This window comes from Scatophagus argus, chromosome 23, assembly GCF_020382885.2.
Source record: "Scatophagus argus isolate fScaArg1 chromosome 23, fScaArg1.pri, whole genome shotgun sequence".
Lineage (NCBI taxonomy): Eukaryota > Metazoa > Chordata > Actinopteri > Scatophagidae > Scatophagus > Scatophagus argus.
In genome coordinates, this window is record NC_058515.1 from 8504437 (window position 1) to 8526504 (window position 22068).

At 39.7% G+C, this 22068-nt stretch overlaps 1 protein-coding gene across 6 annotated transcripts in view; it reads left to right on the forward strand.

Moving 5' to 3' along the window:
• LOC124054208 (phospholipid-transporting ATPase ABCA1-like) overlaps positions 1-22068 on the forward strand; it is a 131361-nt gene that overhangs the window by 16530 nt on the left and 92763 nt on the right. For all 6 annotated transcript variants that reach the window (XM_046379899.1, XM_046379901.1, XM_046379897.1 and 3 more), the window contains 7 exons: positions 450-536; positions 643-838; positions 8649-8788; positions 9501-9617; positions 12908-13105; positions 16292-16497; positions 17274-17450. In XM_046379899.1, the coding sequence (XP_046235855.1) occupies positions 450-536; positions 643-838; positions 8649-8788; positions 9501-9617; positions 12908-13105; positions 16292-16497; positions 17274-17450 (1121 nt within the window). The remainder of the gene's footprint in view (positions 1-449; positions 537-642; positions 839-8648; positions 8789-9500; positions 9618-12907; positions 13106-16291; positions 16498-17273; positions 17451-22068) is intronic.

Here is a 22068-nt window from a genome sequence, read left to right on the forward strand (position 1 = left end):
ATCAGAACAAAACCAATGTGGCACTGATTAACACAGTAGTTCTACTTCCACGTTCTACTTTACTGGAGTGAACTCTCTGTTTCTCTGCAGATCATGTGCCATTGTCAGCACATGTGAGGGAGAGAGTGAAGACACATAATGTGTTTGTGTGTGTGAGAGAGACAGGCAGAGGCACACAGCTTCAAAAATATAAAATTCATATGTGGTTGGCAATTTTGATATTGTGGTATGCCATCACGTATAAACGATTGTGTGGGAAAACCTGCAGTAGTACTGACCAATCACATTTGAGGCTTTGGTTGCGTGCAGGCGAACAGCCCATGCAGAGACAGCTGTAATATTTTCACTCCTGCAGTTAGAATGTATGTATGTTGTATGTTGTATTAATTCTTTAATTTTTGGCCATGCATGTTCATTCATACAAAACAAATGTCCATCCCCTCCCTTAGTTACCTTCAGCTTTGGATCTGAATGCAGCAGACACAGCGACATTGCTGGGGAAAATCACTCAAGATGCATTACCTGTGCTTGAGGAGGTTAGTGTTGCTGCTGTCTCGTATACAGGACTATTTGTAGTCTCTAATGACACGGCTATTTTTTTAATATGTGTATTTTCAAAATACCGACTTTTCTTGCATCCAGGTCACCCGGTTGCAGAACTCCATGATCTTTAAGGCTGCTACTGAATTGGATTTTCAAAGTGACATGTTTGGCAGTATGAATATGCTGCTGTGTGAAAGGCAGTCTGACTTCAATTCCACCAATATGTCCATCAATTTACGTCCACCTCGACAGCTGGCTAACAGCAATCAAACCTTTTTTGTGGGCAACAATTCCGGTAAGTGCTGCAACAAAATCCGTACTGTAAAACATTGTACTTGTGTCTGAATTATTTATCTCCATTTTGTCTTTACAGTGCTGTAGTTATAGCCAGGAAAATGACAAATTGGTTATTTACTTTTTTTAGCAACCAGCAGCCACTCTAGACAATACCTCATGGCAGTGCAACTGATTTTTGGTCATAATCAGCCAGCATGACTGTGTTTTATTTGGGAAAAGGAACTATGTGTGACGCAATGTGATATGAATCGCAACTAATCAAATTACTAACATTTCAGATGTTAGTAATTTGACATGTCAGACGGGGTTTTGACAGTTTGATGGAGAAAACGGTGTGGAGCGTACAAATATCTGTCTGCTAGTGAAGCTTTGTTTCAGCAGGCTCAGTCCACATTCTTTGGGTTAGGTTTGTTGTTAATGAACAAAGACTAAAAGTAATTAAATGGGATCTATTTACAATAAACGCACAGACATTTCAAAGCCAGCTATCAAAATATATGTTATATGAGAGAAACACACTCGTCTCGTCATCCGAGTGCACAGGATGTGACTACTTGCGTGGACGCAGGAACCAGGAACCTGTGGCACAGTTGGCACCTATGCCAGAGCTGGAAACTGGGTTTCTTTTGAAATACAGTATTAGCTGTGTCAGTGGCTAGCATCAATCGTAACCAATCAAATCAGTGCTTTTCTCTCCATTTAAAAGTTGTGCCTGGCATAGCTATGTAGATTTGTTTTTTTTTTTTTCTTTGTATGGGGAGGAAAGTCCAGAGCAACTTGGAAACTGATGTTGTTGTGTAGGTGGCGCAGAGTCTCAAGACACGAATACATAACATCCCAAACATGACCATATGGCAACCCAAACTTCCCTCAGAGGACAGATGGCGTCACTAAAACACTTTTTGCGTTGGAAACTCGTCTTTTGTCATGTTCAGTTATGTTCCATATTGTCAGCATTTGTATGCCTCATTCCCTGGCACTGTGTTGATTTCACTGAACCTGGCTCTGTTTGTGAAGATGTTTGGGAAGTGGCCATCCTGTTAGATCTCAGTGATGCCTTTAAAATCTCTTGGAGATCTAAATTCTAAATTGAGTCTAAATTGCTCCAGTACGTTACCTGGACGTCATAGGTGGGTCTCCATCCACCAGTTTGCATTTTCATCCAGAGAATTAACACGACCCACTGCTTCTGGATCTTGATGACCTAACTGCTAATAATTGCAATAATAATATGTAATAGTAATAATAATAATAATCCTGACAGATGGAAAAGAAAGACATTAATTTGCATTTTTTTTTAATTCAGTTAACATTTGAAATAGATTTACATGCAAACATTGCCATTATCTTTCTTACTCCTAATGATACACTATATAGACACAAGTATTCAGACACACCTCTTTATCAGTGATTCAGGTGTGGTATGGGGCTGTTGTCACTTCCAATGAAGGGAAATCTCAGTGCTTCACCATACCAAGACATTTTGGACAATTCTGTGCTTCCAACTTTGTGGCAACAGCTTGGGAAAGACCCTTTTCTATTCCAGCATGACTGAGCCCCAGTGCACGAAGCAAAGTTCCATAAAGACATGGTTGGATGAGTTTGGTGTGGAAGAACTTGTCTGGCCCATAAAGAGCCCTGACCTCAACCCCATCCAACACCTTTGAGATGAACTGGAATGGAGACAGTGAGTCAGGCCTTTTGGTCCATCAGTGCTTGACCTCACTATTGCTCTACTGCATGAATGGGCAAAAATTCCCACAGAAACACAACATGTTGTGAAAAGCCTTCCTAGGAGAGTGGAAGCTGTTATAGCTGCAAAGCTGTCTATGTATTTTGAATTTGGTGTCACTGAAGTCCATGTTGGACTTGGGTCAGGTGACCCAATACTTTTGTCTGTGTAGTGTATGTAGTGCACAAACATGGTAACATTGTACAAAGTAACCTTTACAGCTTTATCCAACCAGAGTTGAGCACTTTGCAGCAGCCTGGTGCAGCTAGAGAAACATGGATTTCAGCTAACCACATTGCAACTATGGTATATTGACGCTGCTTTGAAAATCTGGGCCGCACCACCCACCTTCGATATGTTTGTCGGTAAATGAGTGTTCTCATGACTGTGAGGATTGAATTAATAAAAGAAGAAAGATAGATTTTACAAGCATTTGTGGAAGACAGATTGGAGAGTCGAGTGCTGATATATGAATCACACTTTGATCTAACCCAGAAGACACTCTGCTTTACTGGCATTACTGCATCAAAGTGTGTTTCTCAATGCGTACATTTGTCTAGGGGTTGTGGACTGTATATCAAAGTACAAGAAGCCTCGATAAAAGATGTTTGTGACTCAGTTCTGTAACAGCAGAAATTTCTCTCGTTGACCATGTTCTTTGTTGTGTAAACTTACACTAACAGTCAAGTAGAGTATGCCTATTTATGTTCAGGCGAAACACTATAGGATGCTTCACAAAATGATTAAGGCCCATCTTTTCAAAGACAATGTTTTATTTTATCAAACATTTAACTTTTCGGTGTGGGTGTATGTCCGCTCAGAGAAAAGTCAAAATTTGGCTGTGAAAGTCTAAATTTGGTGCCAAATTCTAATGTCACCATTATATTATCTACACTGATCTTAACTATCTAAGTATTGCTGGACAACATAACCACAAGTGTAAACCAAGGATAAATGTACAATGTTGAAAAACTTATATACTAGACCATATACGTATATTAATCCTGGAAGTTCAGTTATATTTTATTTTTTAAACGTGATTCAGAACATAATGTGACATTAGTTTGCATCATGGGTCAATAACAAAAAATACAAAAGCATTTTAGGACATTTGAATTGTAACTTTACAATGTGAGCCTTACATGCCATAGGCCTGTTAATGTGACAGTGCTGCTTGTTTTACTGGCGAGCTGTGAGCTGTACAAAGTATAATGTAAAGAAAGATAATTCATCCATTTCTTCATTTTTTAAACCCATAAGTGTCTGTATCCACATATGTGGAAAATGCAGCGTTTCCAGTGGACATTTTAATGCACTGATGTTTGACAGTGTTTAAAGAAGTAGCACATCTAATGGGAATATCTCCCGTCTGTACAAGCAATGCAGTTCTAATCATTAATTATTTGGCTAGTATTTGTCAAACTCTTAAGATGCCTCTCTGCTCTGTGGCACACAACCCCTCAGCTGAGCGTGCGTTAAAACACATTCATATTGAGCATGTGGGGCGAAACTGATACAGTCTTATAACATGAAATCATTGTTATCACTGTATTAAAAAGGGAAAGAGTAAATAAATGTAGCGCAGTGGTTGTTGGTGGTCGTGGGCACAGCTGCTAAAATCCCTGAATATCTTTTTCCATAAAATCCTTAAGATTTAGGGCTTTAGTATGGCTTCTTGCAGCCTCATGCTCATTAGAGGCCACACATTCCTGTTTCATTAAATGCTGGTTCTTTGGAGACGACTGCACAAAATTAGATTTTAATAAGAAACTTCTTTTGCCTCAGAATAAAGTTACACTGTAAAGTGGAATTACATGCTAGTGCCAGCACAAATTAACAAAAACATTGTATCATCCATACAAAATAAGCACTAAAGTCTGTGTTAGCATGCTAATGGCTGTGTTGGGTTTGCTGTGGCATTTCATTGTGTTGCTCTATGTACAGTTAAATGAATCTGGAAAGTGCAGTGTGTCTGCATAAGTGGCCAATTACAACTCCTTTGTAAGTGTAAAAGTACACTCAAAGGAATAGTAGAGTAGCAAAAATAAAGGGCAACAGTGAGGTTTTGTTAACGGCTCAGTAATGTTCCCAATTAATGGTTGACAGCTAAGGAAAACTTAGTCACGGTCCAGAACAGTTGGGGTGGTATCTCTTCTTCTTCTTTTAAGATTTTACCATTTTCAAAATTTGCCCTCCAGATTATCATGAATAACAAGTGATTACATAGCTCTGCAGCAGCATACATTTATGTATTTGTTGGATACATTTGTAAAAAAATATTTTGCAAATGAATTTGTCGGCTCTCTCCTGCTCTCATGGATGGCTCATTTTAGAGATCGTTTTTCTCGCTGTTGCTAAATTGAATGGCTTGGCTCCATTTTTGTCTGCAAACACAAATGGGCAAAACAGCTGAAGTACCATAGCTGAGGCTATAAACCTGGTGACCTTACTTGAACTCATACCGCACTGAGTATTTTGTGTTTTGTATCCAGGGCAAACATCAACTTTTCAGATCAATTCATCTTCTGTTGATCTGTCAAAATAACTTTCATTTTGTATTGTCCTAGTTTCCCTGGTGTGTTTTCCCTGACATTGCTCATAACATTTCCTAATTATCTCAACACTCACACTATTGTCCTCTGAGTACATGCCTATGGGTGTCTTTGCATAATTAGTAATTGTTACCCTGGTTTTAAGCACATGCCTTTTAATTTATACTTCATCCAGCAATGGCGGAATACATGACTGTCGAGGCAGATGTTGGGAGTGAGAGAGACCTCGTCTCATACTGCTGAATGTCAAGGCGGCCTCTCTTTGGATCTCTTATAAAAGAGCGACTTCAGTGACATTTATTCACGCTTATTTGACTTCCCGTTGAAATGCTGCAAGACAGCACTTGATTTGTACTGCTTGTCGGAAATAAGTACTTCTTTATTGATGCACTGGTTAGCTTACTTTAGACTGGCATGTCATATCAGGTATGCGCGTGTGTGTGTGCGCGCACGTGTGTGCTTTGGTTATGTATTGCTTCGAAAGTGCAAAGTATGAGTATGAGTCATGTGAACCTAGAGTAATGTAATTTTCCACGTGTTTGCACACGTGCATGTCTTCGCATGTGATTGTGTGTGCCCGGCAGGGTGTGTGTGTGTGTGTGTGTGCGTGAAGCACCAGTATTTGTAGTGTGTCAACGGCACTGTCTCACTGTAGTGCTGAACTGAGCCTCTCTCCAGGGTGCAACTCAAATTGATTAAATTTGCCAGGTAAGTTGAGGGGCTGACTTGAGGCTCCAAGCAATTATTTGACTGTGGCTAAAACTAGTGTAAAGAACAGATTCTCTTGTTCTTTCATACTTACCGTTTTGGAATAAAACACAGATCTGTTGTCAGAAAGAACTACGTAGCTCACAGCTCTCTTGAATGTGTAACCTCTAGAATCAGATTTTCCCTTTCCTACACACAGTATCATAAAAGGAAATATTGCACTTGTCACTGCCATCTCCATTCAACCCTCCAAGAATTCTTCATCCTTTGTATCTCACAATTAGCCTGAGCATGTTGGTCAAGGACTGTTTGCATTGCTGGCTGTTCCCAGAATTTTTATGAAACAAGTTAGCTCAGAGAAGTGATATCAAGGGATTCAAATAATAATAATAAAAAATCTATGTGTTGCAGACACACATATCGAATTGCATGTGAAGAGCTAAAAAAACATGAGACAATGTTAGATGAAAATTAGTTTACCAGTATGAGGTTTAAAGTTGATGTATGGACAGGAGTACTTTGAAAACATCAACCCTTATTCCTTCATTATTGTCAGGTTATTACCCCATTAATATTATTAACATTACTGTACTAATTGAATAGCTTTTCCTTGCTGTCTTTGAATGTGTTTCTTTATTAGCCTTTATTTTTTGGTCTCTTGTTACTATGTTACATAAATTTCAGTTTCAGCTGTATGCAAAGTGCAACCGATTTTTCTTCACTTTAAGGTGATTAGTCCACGTCCTCAGAGTTTCAGTCCATTCAGTCCATTTAAGGCATCTTATTTTATTGGAACTCTAAACCCTTTTATGTTACTGTTATTGACAAGCATAATATAAAATTCTCTCCTGTGGATGATTACAGATCTGCCGATAAATACCAAAATCTTTACACCTGACAGCAGATAGTTACAGAGATATGTGTTGCATACATTTCCTGTCTTTCAAGTGTTATGATTGCAGGAAGTGGCATCTGTGCAGTCTGTGGAGGGAACAGCTGGCTAGACTCAGACTAAGGGGTGGCCATTAGCTGCCCTTGCACAGACCTCCCAGGAGCACCTGGGAAAGATGGCCAGGAGGCAGAAAGGCTAGCATTTAATTGCACTGAAAATGGCCGCTAAAATCTCCCTGATGGGGGAGGAATGGTTGCCCTGGTGAGATGAGAAGAAGTAGAAGATTGAGGTTTTGTTGCTGTCTTGACAGGAGAGAAATGAAAGAGGACTGGAAAAATCACTGATGTAATGACGGGTGTCTGAACAAAAGGGACAGTTGGCAACATGTCAGAGAGGCAGACAGTCAGATTGGAAAAACACTGAATTGATCAGTTGTCTGATTACGCCACAAGATTCACATATTTCCAGTCACAACAAGGCAGGCACAGTCCAAGCACAAGCTTTATCTCGACTTCAGACTCCATTGCTGCTGTGCAGGTCCTCTCCTAACCTATTCAGCGTTCTCCCAACCTGGCAATATTCACGTTGGCAGATAAGTTAAATTAGTAATGATCGCACTGCTGCTGAGCATATCGACTTTTTTTCCTCTTGTATTCAGGTGTGCACTCTTGGCTTGTGTTTTCCTCTGCCTGTGAGTTAAAGTAACACTAACTTTTGATAACTTTTTGTAAATACATCCACTTTGCAACCCTCTGGTCACTGATGCATAATAAAGTACTGTACCAGTAACGGACCCAATATCCACTTCAGGAGAGCTTTTCATTTTATTATTTTTAGGACATTTCTCAGGAACAGTCTTGCTAACTTATAGAAGAGGCGGCAAACGTGTGTTTTAAGAAGCACGCATCTGTAGAAGAAACCCTTTATCCAAAGGTATAATTTACATAATATTCATATAATCATTCTTTTTTTTTTTTAATCCAATCGACTGCCAAAATTGCCCGAATTCGTTAGAAGAAAAGCAAAGAAATAACTTTTCAGAGTGAAATAAAATATTAAATGACGTCCAGCAGTAAAACCACAACAAGCATTCAAACATACACAAAGTGATGTTTTAGCAAGAAAATGAAATATGATGTTGTGTCTCAGGTGATCTTAAGTCAGTTTGTAAATCTTTTAATGTGACTCACAGAAAACCAACAATCATATGACTTTCCTTACAATGTACTGCAGTAAGCTAGTTCAACACTCCTGTATGTTGTTCTCAGAGGCCAGGAGCTTGTAGTACTTGCAAAGCGATTATTGTACAAAAAACAACATTGAAACACTTAATACTCATGACGGTGTCAGAAAAATCGATGGGTCCTTTCATAGAGACTCTACAAAAATGAGTCATCAGTATCAGTTAGTAGCGGTAGTTACCTTCTGAAGTGCAGTGATTGCATCAATGCCATCCCTGTGGTGTGAACTGGGGGTGCTGGGTCGTGATTTTCTTATTTCTTTTCTTGACGAGAATGCGATTTTCTCAACATTGTTCGGTGGAAGAACAAGCACAATATGCATCAAATAAACTTTATCATTAATGTGGTATGTCTGTCCAAAGATAGAGGTTTACAAATATTTTTTAAAGATATGTCTGGTTTCGTCATAAATATGAAATCAAAAGATGTCAAGATGTATGTTTAATGAAACTCATGTTCATATTTGCTCTTTCTAAGTTGAGATGAGTTGCTGTATGGCTGCCACCACATCTAAATTTCAAGCTTGTGTTCAATATTTATTGCTTTTGCTTCTTGGGTGTTGCAAATTCTGTGATTTTTTTTGTAGGGATCTAAAAGCTTGATCTAACAGCTTCTTGAGTTATTTTCTTGTTCTTGCCTTCACATTTCCTGTTTTTCCTCCCTTCTTTGCTTCTGTTCTGTAGATGCTTTTTGTCAATCGCTTGTTGCCACCCTGGAGAACACACCTGGTCTGCGCTACATCTGGAGCGCCTTCAAGCCGTTAGTGCGGGGGAAAGTCCTCTATGCACCTGATACACCTGCTGCTCGCCTGCTGGTGAAAGAGGTAAGCCTGGAGAGAAAAATGGAACATATTTACATACACACTGACTTTACATGCTCTTGAAAAGTAGCTGCAGGTTTAGTAAAAACCCGACATCACTTTTTTTTTGTTGTTTTTTTGGTGTACTTGAATATCCCGTATGCACAAGATCAGACCAATTACAGGTATCAGTAACAGGTTGAAAAAGCTGCCAGTTGGGGACATGAAGCAACAGACACTGGATGTCACACAAAGTTACCAGCTGCGAAAGAAAACAAAGATAATACAGTAGTTAGTCAGGCCTGTTCATGGAACGTGATTGTATTGTATTTTTATGACATGACATTTCTCCAAGATATTAGCATCGTTTTGATAAGCGCATCAGCAAAACAAACAACAGGCAGGCAGCGAGGGTTTTGCATTGAGAATACATAATGAGTTCACAGCAAGCGGCCCGGTGCTGGCACATGAGGCCTTTTTTCACACCAGACATAGATTGTTTACAAGTCAATGTTCAGGGGTAAATAACCCCATTTACATTCGTCACCATGGGGTGGATGGCAGTGTTACAATGTGATGAGTTCCCCTTGGGATTAGCTGAAATGTTCAGCTGTGGAGTACTTTCATCTATGGATTGGCTCGGAGCGAATAGAAGAGGCTCAGCGGGTATGCTTTCAGTCAGGAAAAGGTGAGATAACAACAGTGTTAAATATTGTTTTTTGTCTTTTTGTTTCAGGCAAATAGCACATTCCACGCCTTGGCTACGCTCAAAGAACTCGTTGATTTGTGGGATGAACTTGGGCCACGTGTCTGGGATTTCCTTGAGAATAGCTCTCAAGTCAATGCAATACGGGTAAGACTAAGAGCCTCTCTGACAAACTTTTCTTACTTTTAGGTATTCAGAGAAGTTTATGGTCTAGTTTCCCAACAGATTGTCACAGATGACATTTTTTTTGTAGAAATCTTTATGAAGTCAGATTTCACTTTGGCTTGAAAAGTCTTGAAAAGGGGATTTTTACCTGCACAGAACTTAAAGAAATAGTCTGACCTTTTAGGAAACTGGCTTATTTTGCTTTGTTTCACTGAGTTAGATTGACAACACTCTTATATTTGTACATCTAACACCTTTAAAGCTCATCATCATCATCATAGCCCTCATAAACTAGAATATGTTGATTAAGGAGTGTTGTTTCTCTTATTAAGTGTAAAAACAACAGAATGTGATTTTTATTGGCGGGCTTATGTGCTGGACTTTTTCAGCGTGCAACAACTTTTGAATCCATAGGGACATATAATCCTTGAACTTCTTCTAAAAATCCTGGTTTGCTTTAGTAAAAATCAGAAAAAAAGCAAATAATGAGCCTACAATATTTGCTGCAGGTGAGAGTAAACACCTTGCTTATTTCACTTTGTTGCACATTCTGTTCGATATGGAAATAGAGGGCGGAAGGTAATTATGGATAAGTGCAGGATAATTTTCATCCAGGAAGAAAGGATTATCTAAGGAAGCAGAGGACACGGACTCTTCGCCACCACTTCTTTCACTCCCTCCCTCTCTCTGCTCTCTTTGCCTCTCGCCGTATTTCCTTGACACTGACATTACTCCAGTGTCACTCCAAATGAGCTTATAGGCAGCTGGAGGGAAGCAGACATTGGGAGCTCCATATAGCCAGGGTATTCATTACCCTAGCCCTAACCTTTACACAAATGGGCCAGCAATCCTCCTTTGTCTTCATTTTCTCCCAGCCCGGCACTCTCGTTCTCCACCTCTCCCTACAAAGCTGGTGGCTTCAGAGGTTTGTCATCTTCAGAGGTCTTTCAAGGTCGCAGACACGTTTTACGTTGATGGACCAATTACCATCACCACCACCACAGCTACATGTGAGATAGAAGACATAGGGTGTAGCAGCTGGATAGAAGGACACACTGTACAGAAACGGATCAAGCATACAAGTGTTTGAAAAATATGTTTGACAAAACTCTCCCTTCCTTTACGTTGTATTTATGCATTAAAATTGTAATCCTCGAGATTTCAGTCCTTGTCGATTTGCTGAAACCCCTGGTTACCATGGTAACACGAAATGTGATTAAATACTACTGGTCTTCTGGAGCAAAAATAGAGAAGAAAAGCAACTAGTGCATTTGTTTACACCGCAGCCAAACAGTTTCACTGTGTTTTAATGAAGAATTCAGTCAATAATCTGCCATTTTCCATCACACCGTGAACAACTGCAATCTGATTTCATGGTGCACATGTAATAGTTTTTTTTCACACAACAGCAGGCCACAGTAGAGTTAATTACCTGTCTAAGAGTTTGGAGGTGACATTCCAGTGTAACTCTTAATCTAACAGTTAGCAATGAGAGGTTATTCTCCATTACTCCCAGTAATATCCACTGTCCGGTAATGATAAAAATGTCTTGAACCATCTTCGTGCAGCACTACTTTTTCATCTTATGTTAGACAGAGGGCAGCCTGGACGCTCTGGTGACTCACTATCGCCTTTTCAGGTACAAAGTGGCATTTGAAGACAGAACAGGCTGGGGTTTGCTGGTTAGCAATGCTAACTTCAGTAGAAGTTACACAGACCTCTTTGACATAGCGTATTTCAAGTAAAATTCTCACATATGGTAACGCCTACAGCATGACAGGACCTGATACTGAAAACAGCTTTTATATCCTGGACGTTGACATTGTTTAATGTGAAACACATTTCCCTACCTCACTGGAGGATCCTCTCATGACAAACCACTCCATTTGACACATGAACAACAAGGTTAAATGTCATATCTGCAACTCTTTGGCCCAAAATACCACTGAAAATTAAGCCACACGGTCGTAGCCAAATGAGCGTTTCAAATACCGGGCTGGATTAACAGTTATGGTCATTTCAAATCCAACATTTTTGACAGGTCATGTCCTTAATGTAGGACCCACTAAGATGGATGTTATGATTTTCTTTTTTTAAAAGGTCACATGCAACATCCAGATTACTTAATTTGACACTTTGTCTTAAGGTTAAGCAGAATATCACTGGAAGTGTTGACACTGAAATGCCACTGCACTGGCCAGAATATATCTGAATCTCAGATCAGACTTTCACGCTTTAAATGCCCAATTCTCAACTGACGTACCGCGCCCTTTCCTCTCCAGTCCACACGGTCCACTTTTAAATGTGAACCATACATATTCAACGGCTGGAATGATTGCTTTGAAAAGTATGTCTCAAATACTCAGCAACTTTCGCTTCCTTGTCAGTGTTCATCTGTGAGCATGACATGGCATATAATCACTGTTATGTTTAATTTTAGTTTATTAAGACTATCATTAAAGGAAGAGTGTTATATTATTACTTTGCTGTTAATTTCACAGCAGCGTGAAACTGTTGAAATTCTAGGTGGGCGTGAGGGGGAAGGGTCATGGCTACTAACAGGAGGGTAATGCATTTAAAACAACAGGTGGGAGTTAAATTATTTTATAATGCAAGAGCTATTGTCTTAGATGATTTAAACTGTTTATTTCACATAACAAAAACACACATGCATATTCATGTGTTGTAGTGCTTAAGTACTGCATCAAGGTTATATTTCCTCCCAGATCGACCCTTATTAATTCATTGCGCGATTAGAGCAATTGCAGCTCGGTGTGTGACCTCAGATGACTGCAAGAGGCTTTGTGTACATCTCTCTTATCATGCAGGAGAAGGGGATTGACAGGAGGGGAATGAACGTTTGCCTGTAGGTCTGATTGTGTTCTTGTATTTTGTGTTTGTACAGTCAGTTTGCATTCATTTTCACACCCCATGATATATGTCCATGCAAATGTGCATATGCTGTGTGTGTGTGTGTGTGTGTGTTGCACATTCATAATGTATGCTGTATATGAGCACTTCTTGGCCGTGTCTCCCAGAGCGTGAAGTGCAACAGTGCCACCTGTCTTAACGCTCCTCTTTCAGTCTACAGAAGAATGAATGTCGCTGCCACCAACAAAGCTGACCTCCTATGCTTTCTCTTCTAAAATAATACGCTGTGATCTTTTGTCCTTATGCAGATTCCGTTGCATTTGTGCCACATCCATTCTAAACCTCTCACTTTTAACCAGAGTAACCATAACTAGACCTGTCTTCTTGCCTTTTTAAATCAGGCTTTGCTGGCAGATCCAGTGTTTGCTGCGCTCCTCAACCAGCGTCTCAGCGGCACAGTGTGGACAGCCGAGCTGCTGTCCAACTTCCTGTACAATGGGCCTCCAGAGGATCGTCCACCTGGCATGCCGCCTTACGACTGGCGGAATGTTTACAACGCCACCACCCAAACCCTGAAGCTCCTCTCCAGCTTCCTTGGTGTATGTAACTCTTTTGCCTATTATTTTATTCGCGCAGACCTCATGAACCTGGCTTCCAGCCAACTCATGCACCAGAGGATTCTGTGACCTCTCCAGTAAAGTGAAAGATTTGATGTTTTAAAAAACAGTCTGTTCTCTGACATTTAAGATGTTTAAAAATTCTCACTGGCAAGGAAATTGGCAATACATTTTTTTTTTTTTTTTTGCCCTCCCTCTACCGTCCTCTTTTAGCCTTTCCCTTCAGTGATATTTATCGGGTCTACCTGGTAATTACCCATGTGATGTGTTTGGCTGGAGTTGCAGTTAAAATGCCTGTATGACCTCAATGCTCAAACAAATGAGTGTTTCTCTTAAGATAAGTTGATAAATTTGTCAGCTTCTTTTCTGGATTAGTTTGATAAAAACAAGCTGTCTTTAGCAATGCCTCGCCTTTATATTTTTATTAATCGACTTAAGACAGTGAACTGGAAAAAATTCCTGTATCCTTTACATAATTGCTGCACTTTAAATTGTTCCTATATCTTCTCACAATTCTGGTAAAGTATGAAAACAGGGTGCTTCACTTCCAAGACACGATGTTTTCATGTTGAGCACAGTGCTTTTTGTTTCTTAGCTTTTGTCACTGAGTCTGTGCTCTGATGTCGTTAAAACAAAATTCATGACTTTTCCAGATGACACGTGGGCTTTTTTTTTTTTTTTGCTTTCTTGCTCACTCTCTGAGCTTTTGTGTTTTTCAAAAAAAGAAGGCTTTGGTCTTTTATTCATTAAAGTTTCATATCCTTGACTTAGAAAACTGTCAAATACACAGGAAGATCTGTCACTACATTGCTTCCATGATAATCATGAAAAAACATTGTTACAGGCCTGGATACAGTGTGTGTGTGTGTGTGTGTGTGTGTAGAGGCATCAAACAGAGTGGTGTCTTTAAGTGGGAACACACACACAGTTGACACTGATATATTGATCTGTGGCACAGTTTGCAGCAAAACCCTTTCTTTCTCTGCATTGTGTGTGTATGTGTATGATCAAGCACATACACACAAACACACACACACACACACACACACACACACACACACACACACACACACACACACACATAATATCAATCCACAGGCAGCGAAGATGGCAGGTTGGGCCCTTGGGCTTAGCCATACATGGCCAATGAAATTCCAACATAATGCAATCTATTTTCTGCCCTAATAGAAATTGCATTGCTCAAAATGGATCCCAGAAAAGGGACAGTTATTAGACAACCTTCACCGTGGTGTCCTCTTGTCTCGGTGTATACATCTGTAGGGAAATGGAGCACTTCTTCATACTTTCAGTAATGGCAAGGCAATGTAAGTAGGTGCAGTCACCATATGACAAATAAAGCAATACAGTAATGTAAATTGGGCTCACCAGGAGACATTACATAATCTTGTTTTTTTTGTTGTTTTGTTTTTTCTTTGCTGCTGGATAGAAAGTGAAAATTTGCAAAGTTTACTTTTTTATCTTCAAAACAAATTTCTTGTCCATATGACGAATAACACAATTTACTCTGATCTAATTAGATTTTGATTACCGGTTTTGCATCTGCCCTCTGCTTGGTGAAAAACCAAGCACAGTTCCTCTTTAATGCAGTTTCTTTAGCAGATATGGAGGAAAACAAGTTAAAGGTGTTAAATACACAGACACAGCGCAAAGAAGAGGTGAACGGCTCGGTGGTATTTGTTCACAAATTAGTTGTTTGTATCCTTGAAATAATAATAATAATCTGTGTGGGCAGATTAGTAACTCAAGATCAAAGCCAAACAGTCTATGATCATTTTAAAACTGGCATGGCTTCTCACCACTATGCCATGAGCATAAACACTGAAGAATCAAGCTGTATTCCTTTGGTAGCAAAGGCCCAAATTAGAGCCACAAACTGCTGCTGCCCTGCTTCATTTATGAATTGCCCCAAAACAGTAAAACCTCACTTGTAGCTTGACATGACATTGGTCTGTTGTTTATTGAGAATGCTGCTATTGCAGTTCAGTAAGTTTTGGCTTAAACATTAAGGATATTGGAGTGATTTAGTGGATGACTCTTCTGTAGACACCGTAACTCCTCTCCAACATGTTGATTTATGGGCTGTGTAGGAGATCTGCTAAAAGAACTCATAGCATGCACAGCCACTTGACAAACACACTGGCCAGTAACTTCATCATATGTTTATGATGTCATTGGGATATACCCGTGTTAATCACTTAACTAACTCAGTCTGCAGCATCTGCACAGTGTCTCTCAGTATGACACTGTGACTAGAAATAGCAAATTGAACAGCCCTGGATGTTCCTCTGAATTAGGCCAAAATGGGATTGGAAAGCCTTCAGTGGGGCCTGATTCTCAGTCCAGAGCCAGAGTCATATTGCTAATATCAGACAGCTTAGCCTTAGCTGCTGTTCCAGCAGTCCTAAACAAACAAGCCAGAAATGCAAAAACAATCTTACTCTATAAACTTCTATAAACATCTCGCTCTGTAAGGCTTGTAGTGACACATCTGTTGCTGATATTAAGCTCTGAAGGCCATCAAATGTGGCAGCTCACCCTTAACTCCTATAGGCTTTCCTAGTTTATAAAGGGAATTTTCTACTGTATATTTCCCTCAGCACTTGTCCAGACTTTGAGCTCATGTAACCATTCCACCTGTGTGATATCCTCACTATTATGTATTGAGCTAATGCTGCTGTGATGCTTTATTTCCATGCCATGGCTTGATGCAGAATACAGACTAGAGAATCCTGGGGGGAAATGATAAAACTATTGCAGCACAGAGATGTGTGGACAGCTGTCAGGTGTGACTGCCTCCCAGGATGGCTAGCTCATTATCGTCTCATGAAACAGGCGGACAAGGCTACAGAACAGGGAGTGCTTGCGAGACTGTATCTCATTTGCTTGTCTGAAGCCCAAAACATTTCCCACCCCCTGGCAGCTCCAGATAATTTGGAACTAGACTCTGTGTGGTTTAGTCAATAACTGAGTGATGCTTTCTACTAAATATCCATCTGCCATTCTGTCAGTGAGTTCATGCCTGCCTCTGTTTTATTCCCTCTTTTGTGGACTCTGAAGATTTATATCTAACAGGAATGATTTGCTGTGAGAAGATAAGATTAGCCTAAAAGTGAAGCTGTTTTGTGATACCTCTGCATTTGTTGACAGTGTCTAGACCTGAATAAGTTCGAGGCGGTCCCAACTGAAGGCCAACTGGTGGACAAAGCACTAGAGCTTCTGACGAACGATACTTACTGGGCCGGTGTTGTTTTTGAAAACCTCCAGCCGGACTCCAGCCAACCTCCACCTTATGTCAAATACAAAATTCGCATGGACATCGATGAGGTAGAGCGTACAAGTAAAGTGAAAGAAAGGTATGTGACACAGCTCATGAACCTTTTTACTACCAGTTTACTACAAATACAAATATTACATTTACTGACTGAAGAGCTGTAACTTACTAACTTTTCTTATGTTACACATTTCACAATTTTTGTTAATTTGACATTTTGGGAAATTACTTATTTGCTTCTTGTCAAGAGTTTGATCTGTACTGTCACGTACTGCTCTATATCAGGATAGAGCCAAGAGATGTTTAGCTTCACATAAACAGTAAATATAATGAGAGAGAGCCTGGCACTGTCCAAAGGTAAATATTATTGCTTAAACCAACATTTTTTCATGTCGCTGTGCAGACGGAAAAGTGCCTGCTCATTACAAGGGGCTAGATCACCACTCAGCCTTCATTTTCCGGGGAGGTTACGTGCCAGTGGTGTCAATATTCTTTAGCCATTGCATTGTGCCATCATCATTTATTTCATAATGATACATGAAAGCAAAAAAACCTTTTAAGTCAGTGAAAATACAGACAGAAGTGCTGTATCAGTCTTCTCTTCTAACTCTCAGCAAGATAGCTGATAAGCACATTTTCCAAAATGTCAAAGTATTCCTCTCAGCTCACGGAGTGAGGAACATTTTGAACTGTACCCCCCTCTATTTTTACCACAAGATCTGATCTTTATGCTTCTTTTGAAGTTTTCTGTCAAACAATAAGACTCCTAAAAACAGTTATCATACTTTGGCTGTATTTCTGGTTGTGCTTTACCTGCCCTGTGCTAAGACAGATCATGGTGTGTCTGTTTTTGATAAGGTTATGGTTTCCCGGGGCCCGAGACAACCCCTTTAACGACCTACGCTATATATGGGGAGGCTTTGCCTACCTGCAGGATATGATGGACCATGCCATTATACAAGTGCAAACGTCAACGACCCAACCCCTTGGTGTTTTTGCCCAACAAATGCCATACCCTTGCTTTGTGGATGACGGGTGAGTACAAAAGCTTTTATCTGTCAGCCTTGTGATTAGTGGAAGAGGAAGGAGGTATTACAGCAATAAAATTCAGCTCTCTCTGGGGAGTTGCCACTCACTGCCACCAAGTAGTTGAGTTATTGTCTTATCAGTTACTTAGGCCCTCCAGATTTCCCTGCGGAAGCTTCAAGATGCTCCCTCGTATTTCTCTGTCTTACCCTTTCTTTAATATCTATGTTGATCTTCTGCTAGTGTCTTTTGCTATCGTTGATCTCAGATGAAGAGGCTCCTCCAATACTGTCACTTTTAAAAGTCTGTCATAAAAATGTAACGTCCTTGAGGATAAAGTTAACCATGTGTGGAGAGTCAGCAAAGGTAAAAATAAAGACGACAAGAAGGAAAAAATGAGATAAAGCTATTGATTTTAGTCAAACCACAGGAAATTCCTGAATAGTTGATGGATGCTGAATTATTAAAGCAACCACTGTGAGTCCCTTCCTTCCTTGTATGTCCGAGGCGTTTCATGCACAACAAAGTGAGAGGACCATACCCCACATCCCATGTAGCGGCATTATGTGCAATGATTACTATCAGGACTCCATCTGTGTTGTGTATGTATCCACTGATAAGACTGGCTTCTGTCATGTCAGGCCATTCACCTAGGGACAGAAATGATGGGGTATCACTCTTGATCTTCCTCAGCCAAGATTTCCTCAGAGTCTGGGAAATTACTCGCATCCGTGCAACATTATGATCTCCATTAATAAAGGAAAAGCCCAGTGATGCCATCAAGAGAAAAGATAATTACCACAGAGATTTAAGCTGAACAACACAATATGCCCCTTTCAGTAAACACAAAATGTTTGCACTGCGTGGGAAAACACAGTTCCAGAGATTAGGGATCTAATTTAAAAATATTATGTGCTTTGGATAGCAGAGAATTAAATTTTTTTGGATCAACATGTTTAAAGATGCAGAAGCAGGAAGAAGCATGAAACTTATGACTTCATATTGCATTCTAATATCAACAACATATTAACCAAAAAAAACAAAACAAAAAAAAACCATGAAGCTGCAAGTGAGAGTTATATTACAAGAAAAAAATCTGAATTTTTGAGATTGAAGTCATAAATTTATGAGCATTTATGAGTTTTTCTTGCAAATGTCATGTAATGAGAATATTAAATTTTTTGTCATCAATTTGTAATTTTTACCTTTCAATTAAACCACTTGTGCTTAATTCCTTCTGATTTATATCCACATTGTAGCTTCAAGATTAAATGCAGCTTCACGGCCATACGCTTGATCTAATAACTGCTGTAATAAACCTGGTTTAAATCAAACATTTCATATTTGTTTTTAACTGCCAAAGTGGTTTTAAAACCAGATATTTGTTGAAGAGGAATTCTGACATTTTGAATTCACTAACTTACAAAGTCATCCCGCACTGCAGATGGAAGAGGACTGGTGCCCCCACTGCTGCCTTTCTGGGCTTTTCTCAATATAGTAACAACCAAAACTCTGTAGCAATCACCTTCAGTGGTAGCATGTTCTGCATTCAGCATGTTACTTCTGGTGATTTTCAAATAAAAATGCACCAATTTCCTTGTATCTTCTTCTATAACTCATTGTTGTGATAATGACCTGAAAATAGACATGTTACAGCTTATTTGCTAATGCTGCCCCCATTGCCTCAGTTTCATCTTTCTGAAACAAAGGATTAATAATTACAGAAGATAAATGGGAGCCATAAAGCACTGCAATACCCTCAGTCCCTTCACCATTTACTCTTTCGCTTGCCTAGCCATTTGGGCATTTTTATAAATTATTAACACTTGAAAACTGCTATTTCATTCATAAATAATTGAGAGTGAAATCACACAAAGGAAGAAGTGCTACAACACATGATGGGAAAGAATCTTGGTGGTAATTATTTTCATCCTGAACAGCGTAGTGTTGCCAGCCAAAATAAAGGCACGAACGCTGTGCAGTCAGATGGTCAAGTCTGTCGATCTGCTGTAGCTTTTGCTCAGTTTAGAAATCAACACTCCTAACATCAGATCTGCCTCTTGCAAATACTTTTTTATTTTTTTGTTTTGTTTTTCATTCCGCATTCCGTTTTCTTTGGCTCTGAGGCACCTGATGATCGACTGCAATCTGTGCCTCTGCAACCACAGCTGACCCTGCTGGCATTTTGAACTTGAGATAACCAAAGTGCATTAGGTCCCTACTTTCCTCGCGTTCGCATTGTGTGCAGATGACGGTGTGGGATAAAGTTTGACCCTCGCGGGGCGTGATAGTACACAAACAGGTCTTTTATCAGTGGCCTCTGTGCCATTGCATGCTCCAGAATCAGAGGCATCTCTTGTTTGGCTCCTGAGGTTTTGCTTGCCATCAATAGGTCCTTCACATTCACATGGGCCACATGAAAGATCTAAGGCTGCTCTCAGCAATGCATAACATGGGTGGGTAGTGGACATGAAGCATATTCAAATCCAAGATGTAAGAGGAATATGTTTTTTTCCATCTAAAGTAGCTAATTCACCTAATTAACCTTGGGCACCATTAGTACTGAGAATGAGAGAAAATTGTTATTCGTGTTTGGGGTCTTGGAAGCTTGCAGCAAGTGAAAGGAAAAAAGTGCACATTTTCTTGCTAATGCACTGGCAATACATACATAGGTTATCTTTAATATATGGTCATAAGCTAAACTAAACATGTGCAACAGCAGGTATTTAAACCCTGAAACATTCAGTTTAATTCACCGCATTACATCTTTTTCAGATGTGAGGGAATTCAGACAGCTTTTTTACAACACTTGGTTTCACTGTGATGTAAACAAAATGATGGCACGGTGGTCCAGTGGTTAGCACTATCGCACAGCAGGAAGGTTCTGGGTGCTTATTATCAGTTTTCAAGTCTCAGTTTCACGATATCTCTTTATTAATATTTATACAATAATTCTCAAAGAATTCAGCAAAGACTAATGAAAGCAGTGCCCTGCTGTCATTCATTTTTGTCTGTTTTCTCTGCGTCTACATGTATGACTGAGATGTTAATTTGAACATTATATATTGATCTTTCAACTTGAGCTCTTTCTCGAAACTCTGCATCACTTTTGGATGAAGAAGTTCTACTTTGTTTTATAGATTTGATCTTGCTGTTACAGAAAAGGGAAAAAAACATGACATATGGGTTCCTAAGTATTCTTTATTCCATAACCAAATGCACATTTTTCCTCAAGCAATAACTTGTACCAGCGATGAGATTATCCACATTGGGTAACGGCTGTTCCCTTCAATGAAGTGCTGATTCCCAGCCAGCCAAGGATCTTAATGGTATATTTGCTCAAAATGAGACAGGAAGCTTGTTTTTTTTTTTTTTTCTTATTACACCAACCTCTGGGGAGGCTGTGCTCTACTATCTCTTGATGTACTGAGAAATCAGTCTTCCAGCTTCCCTAAATTTAGGTCAGGCTGCCAATGTAACTAGAGCCCTGTAACACAGACCCGCCTGGAGTTCTATTACTTAAGCACCTTTGATCGATCAGCGAATGTATAATTCAAGAGCATCTGGTGGCAAGGTTGTCAGTGTCAGACTCGGTGTGCATGACTGATCTCTCCCCCTCCAGTGCTAGAAGCCACAGAAGGAGTTAAGTCACGCAGGCTGTCAGCTGTTACAGAGATGTCAGAGTAGAATCGGGAGCAGATAATGCCAGAATTAGTATTCAATCTGCATGCATCGGCTGCTCCAGGCTGTTCGCTCCCCCTGGAAAAGGTGCAAATGTAAGAGTTAGCTTTTATTTGTTGAAGTGTATCGCTTCCAAACTCTTCAAGTTCAAATTTCCGGGTTCAATAAGGCAGTTTTATTTATGTAATCTCATAACAGATTTTGGCATAATTTGCTCGGGGTCTGAACTTAGAAACCCGGTGTCATCCAATCTTGTCTTGCTACTTCCAGGGCCTAGTTTGTTAGTGATCCTTCCCACGAGGACTGGGGGAAGTGTCCTCAAAAACAAGTCTGCCATGCTCTCCTTCAAGTTCTCATATATCAGAACTTCCTCTCAGGTCACAGTGAAACTAACTTAATCTCTTTGTTGTGTTTGTCTTCCATCATCCGTTGATTTAATGACAAAACCGTCTATACTAAACTGCATTTTGTATTGATTGAAGCTCAAAATCAACGTATTTGTACTTGCTTGGTCCCTGTTAACTTGGTGCAAGGTATGATATAAAGACAGCAAAATACACTCTTTTTTTGTTAAAGACAGTTATGATAGGCTACAATAATTTATAGTTGTTTGAAAAGACAAAAAAAAGAAAGAAAAACAAATTACTGATTCACAATCACCTTCCTAAAAAAGCACTTATGCAGGGCTACCTAGCAATTATGGTAAGTAGATGTTTGCGTGAACTGTTCTCACTTGGCAGAAATTCAATAAGGCCTTTAAAAATAACTTGCCCAGAAATTGCAGGGGAAATTCATTTCATCAAAATATGCCTGAGGTGTACTTTGATCAATTGTTTATTTTAAATGGCTTGAAAGAAGAGTTTCATTCTGCCGGTTGCTAGATACTTACTTTGTGCTTTATCTTTACATCCATGCTGAGCAGTGCTTTGCTTACATTATGTCCCCA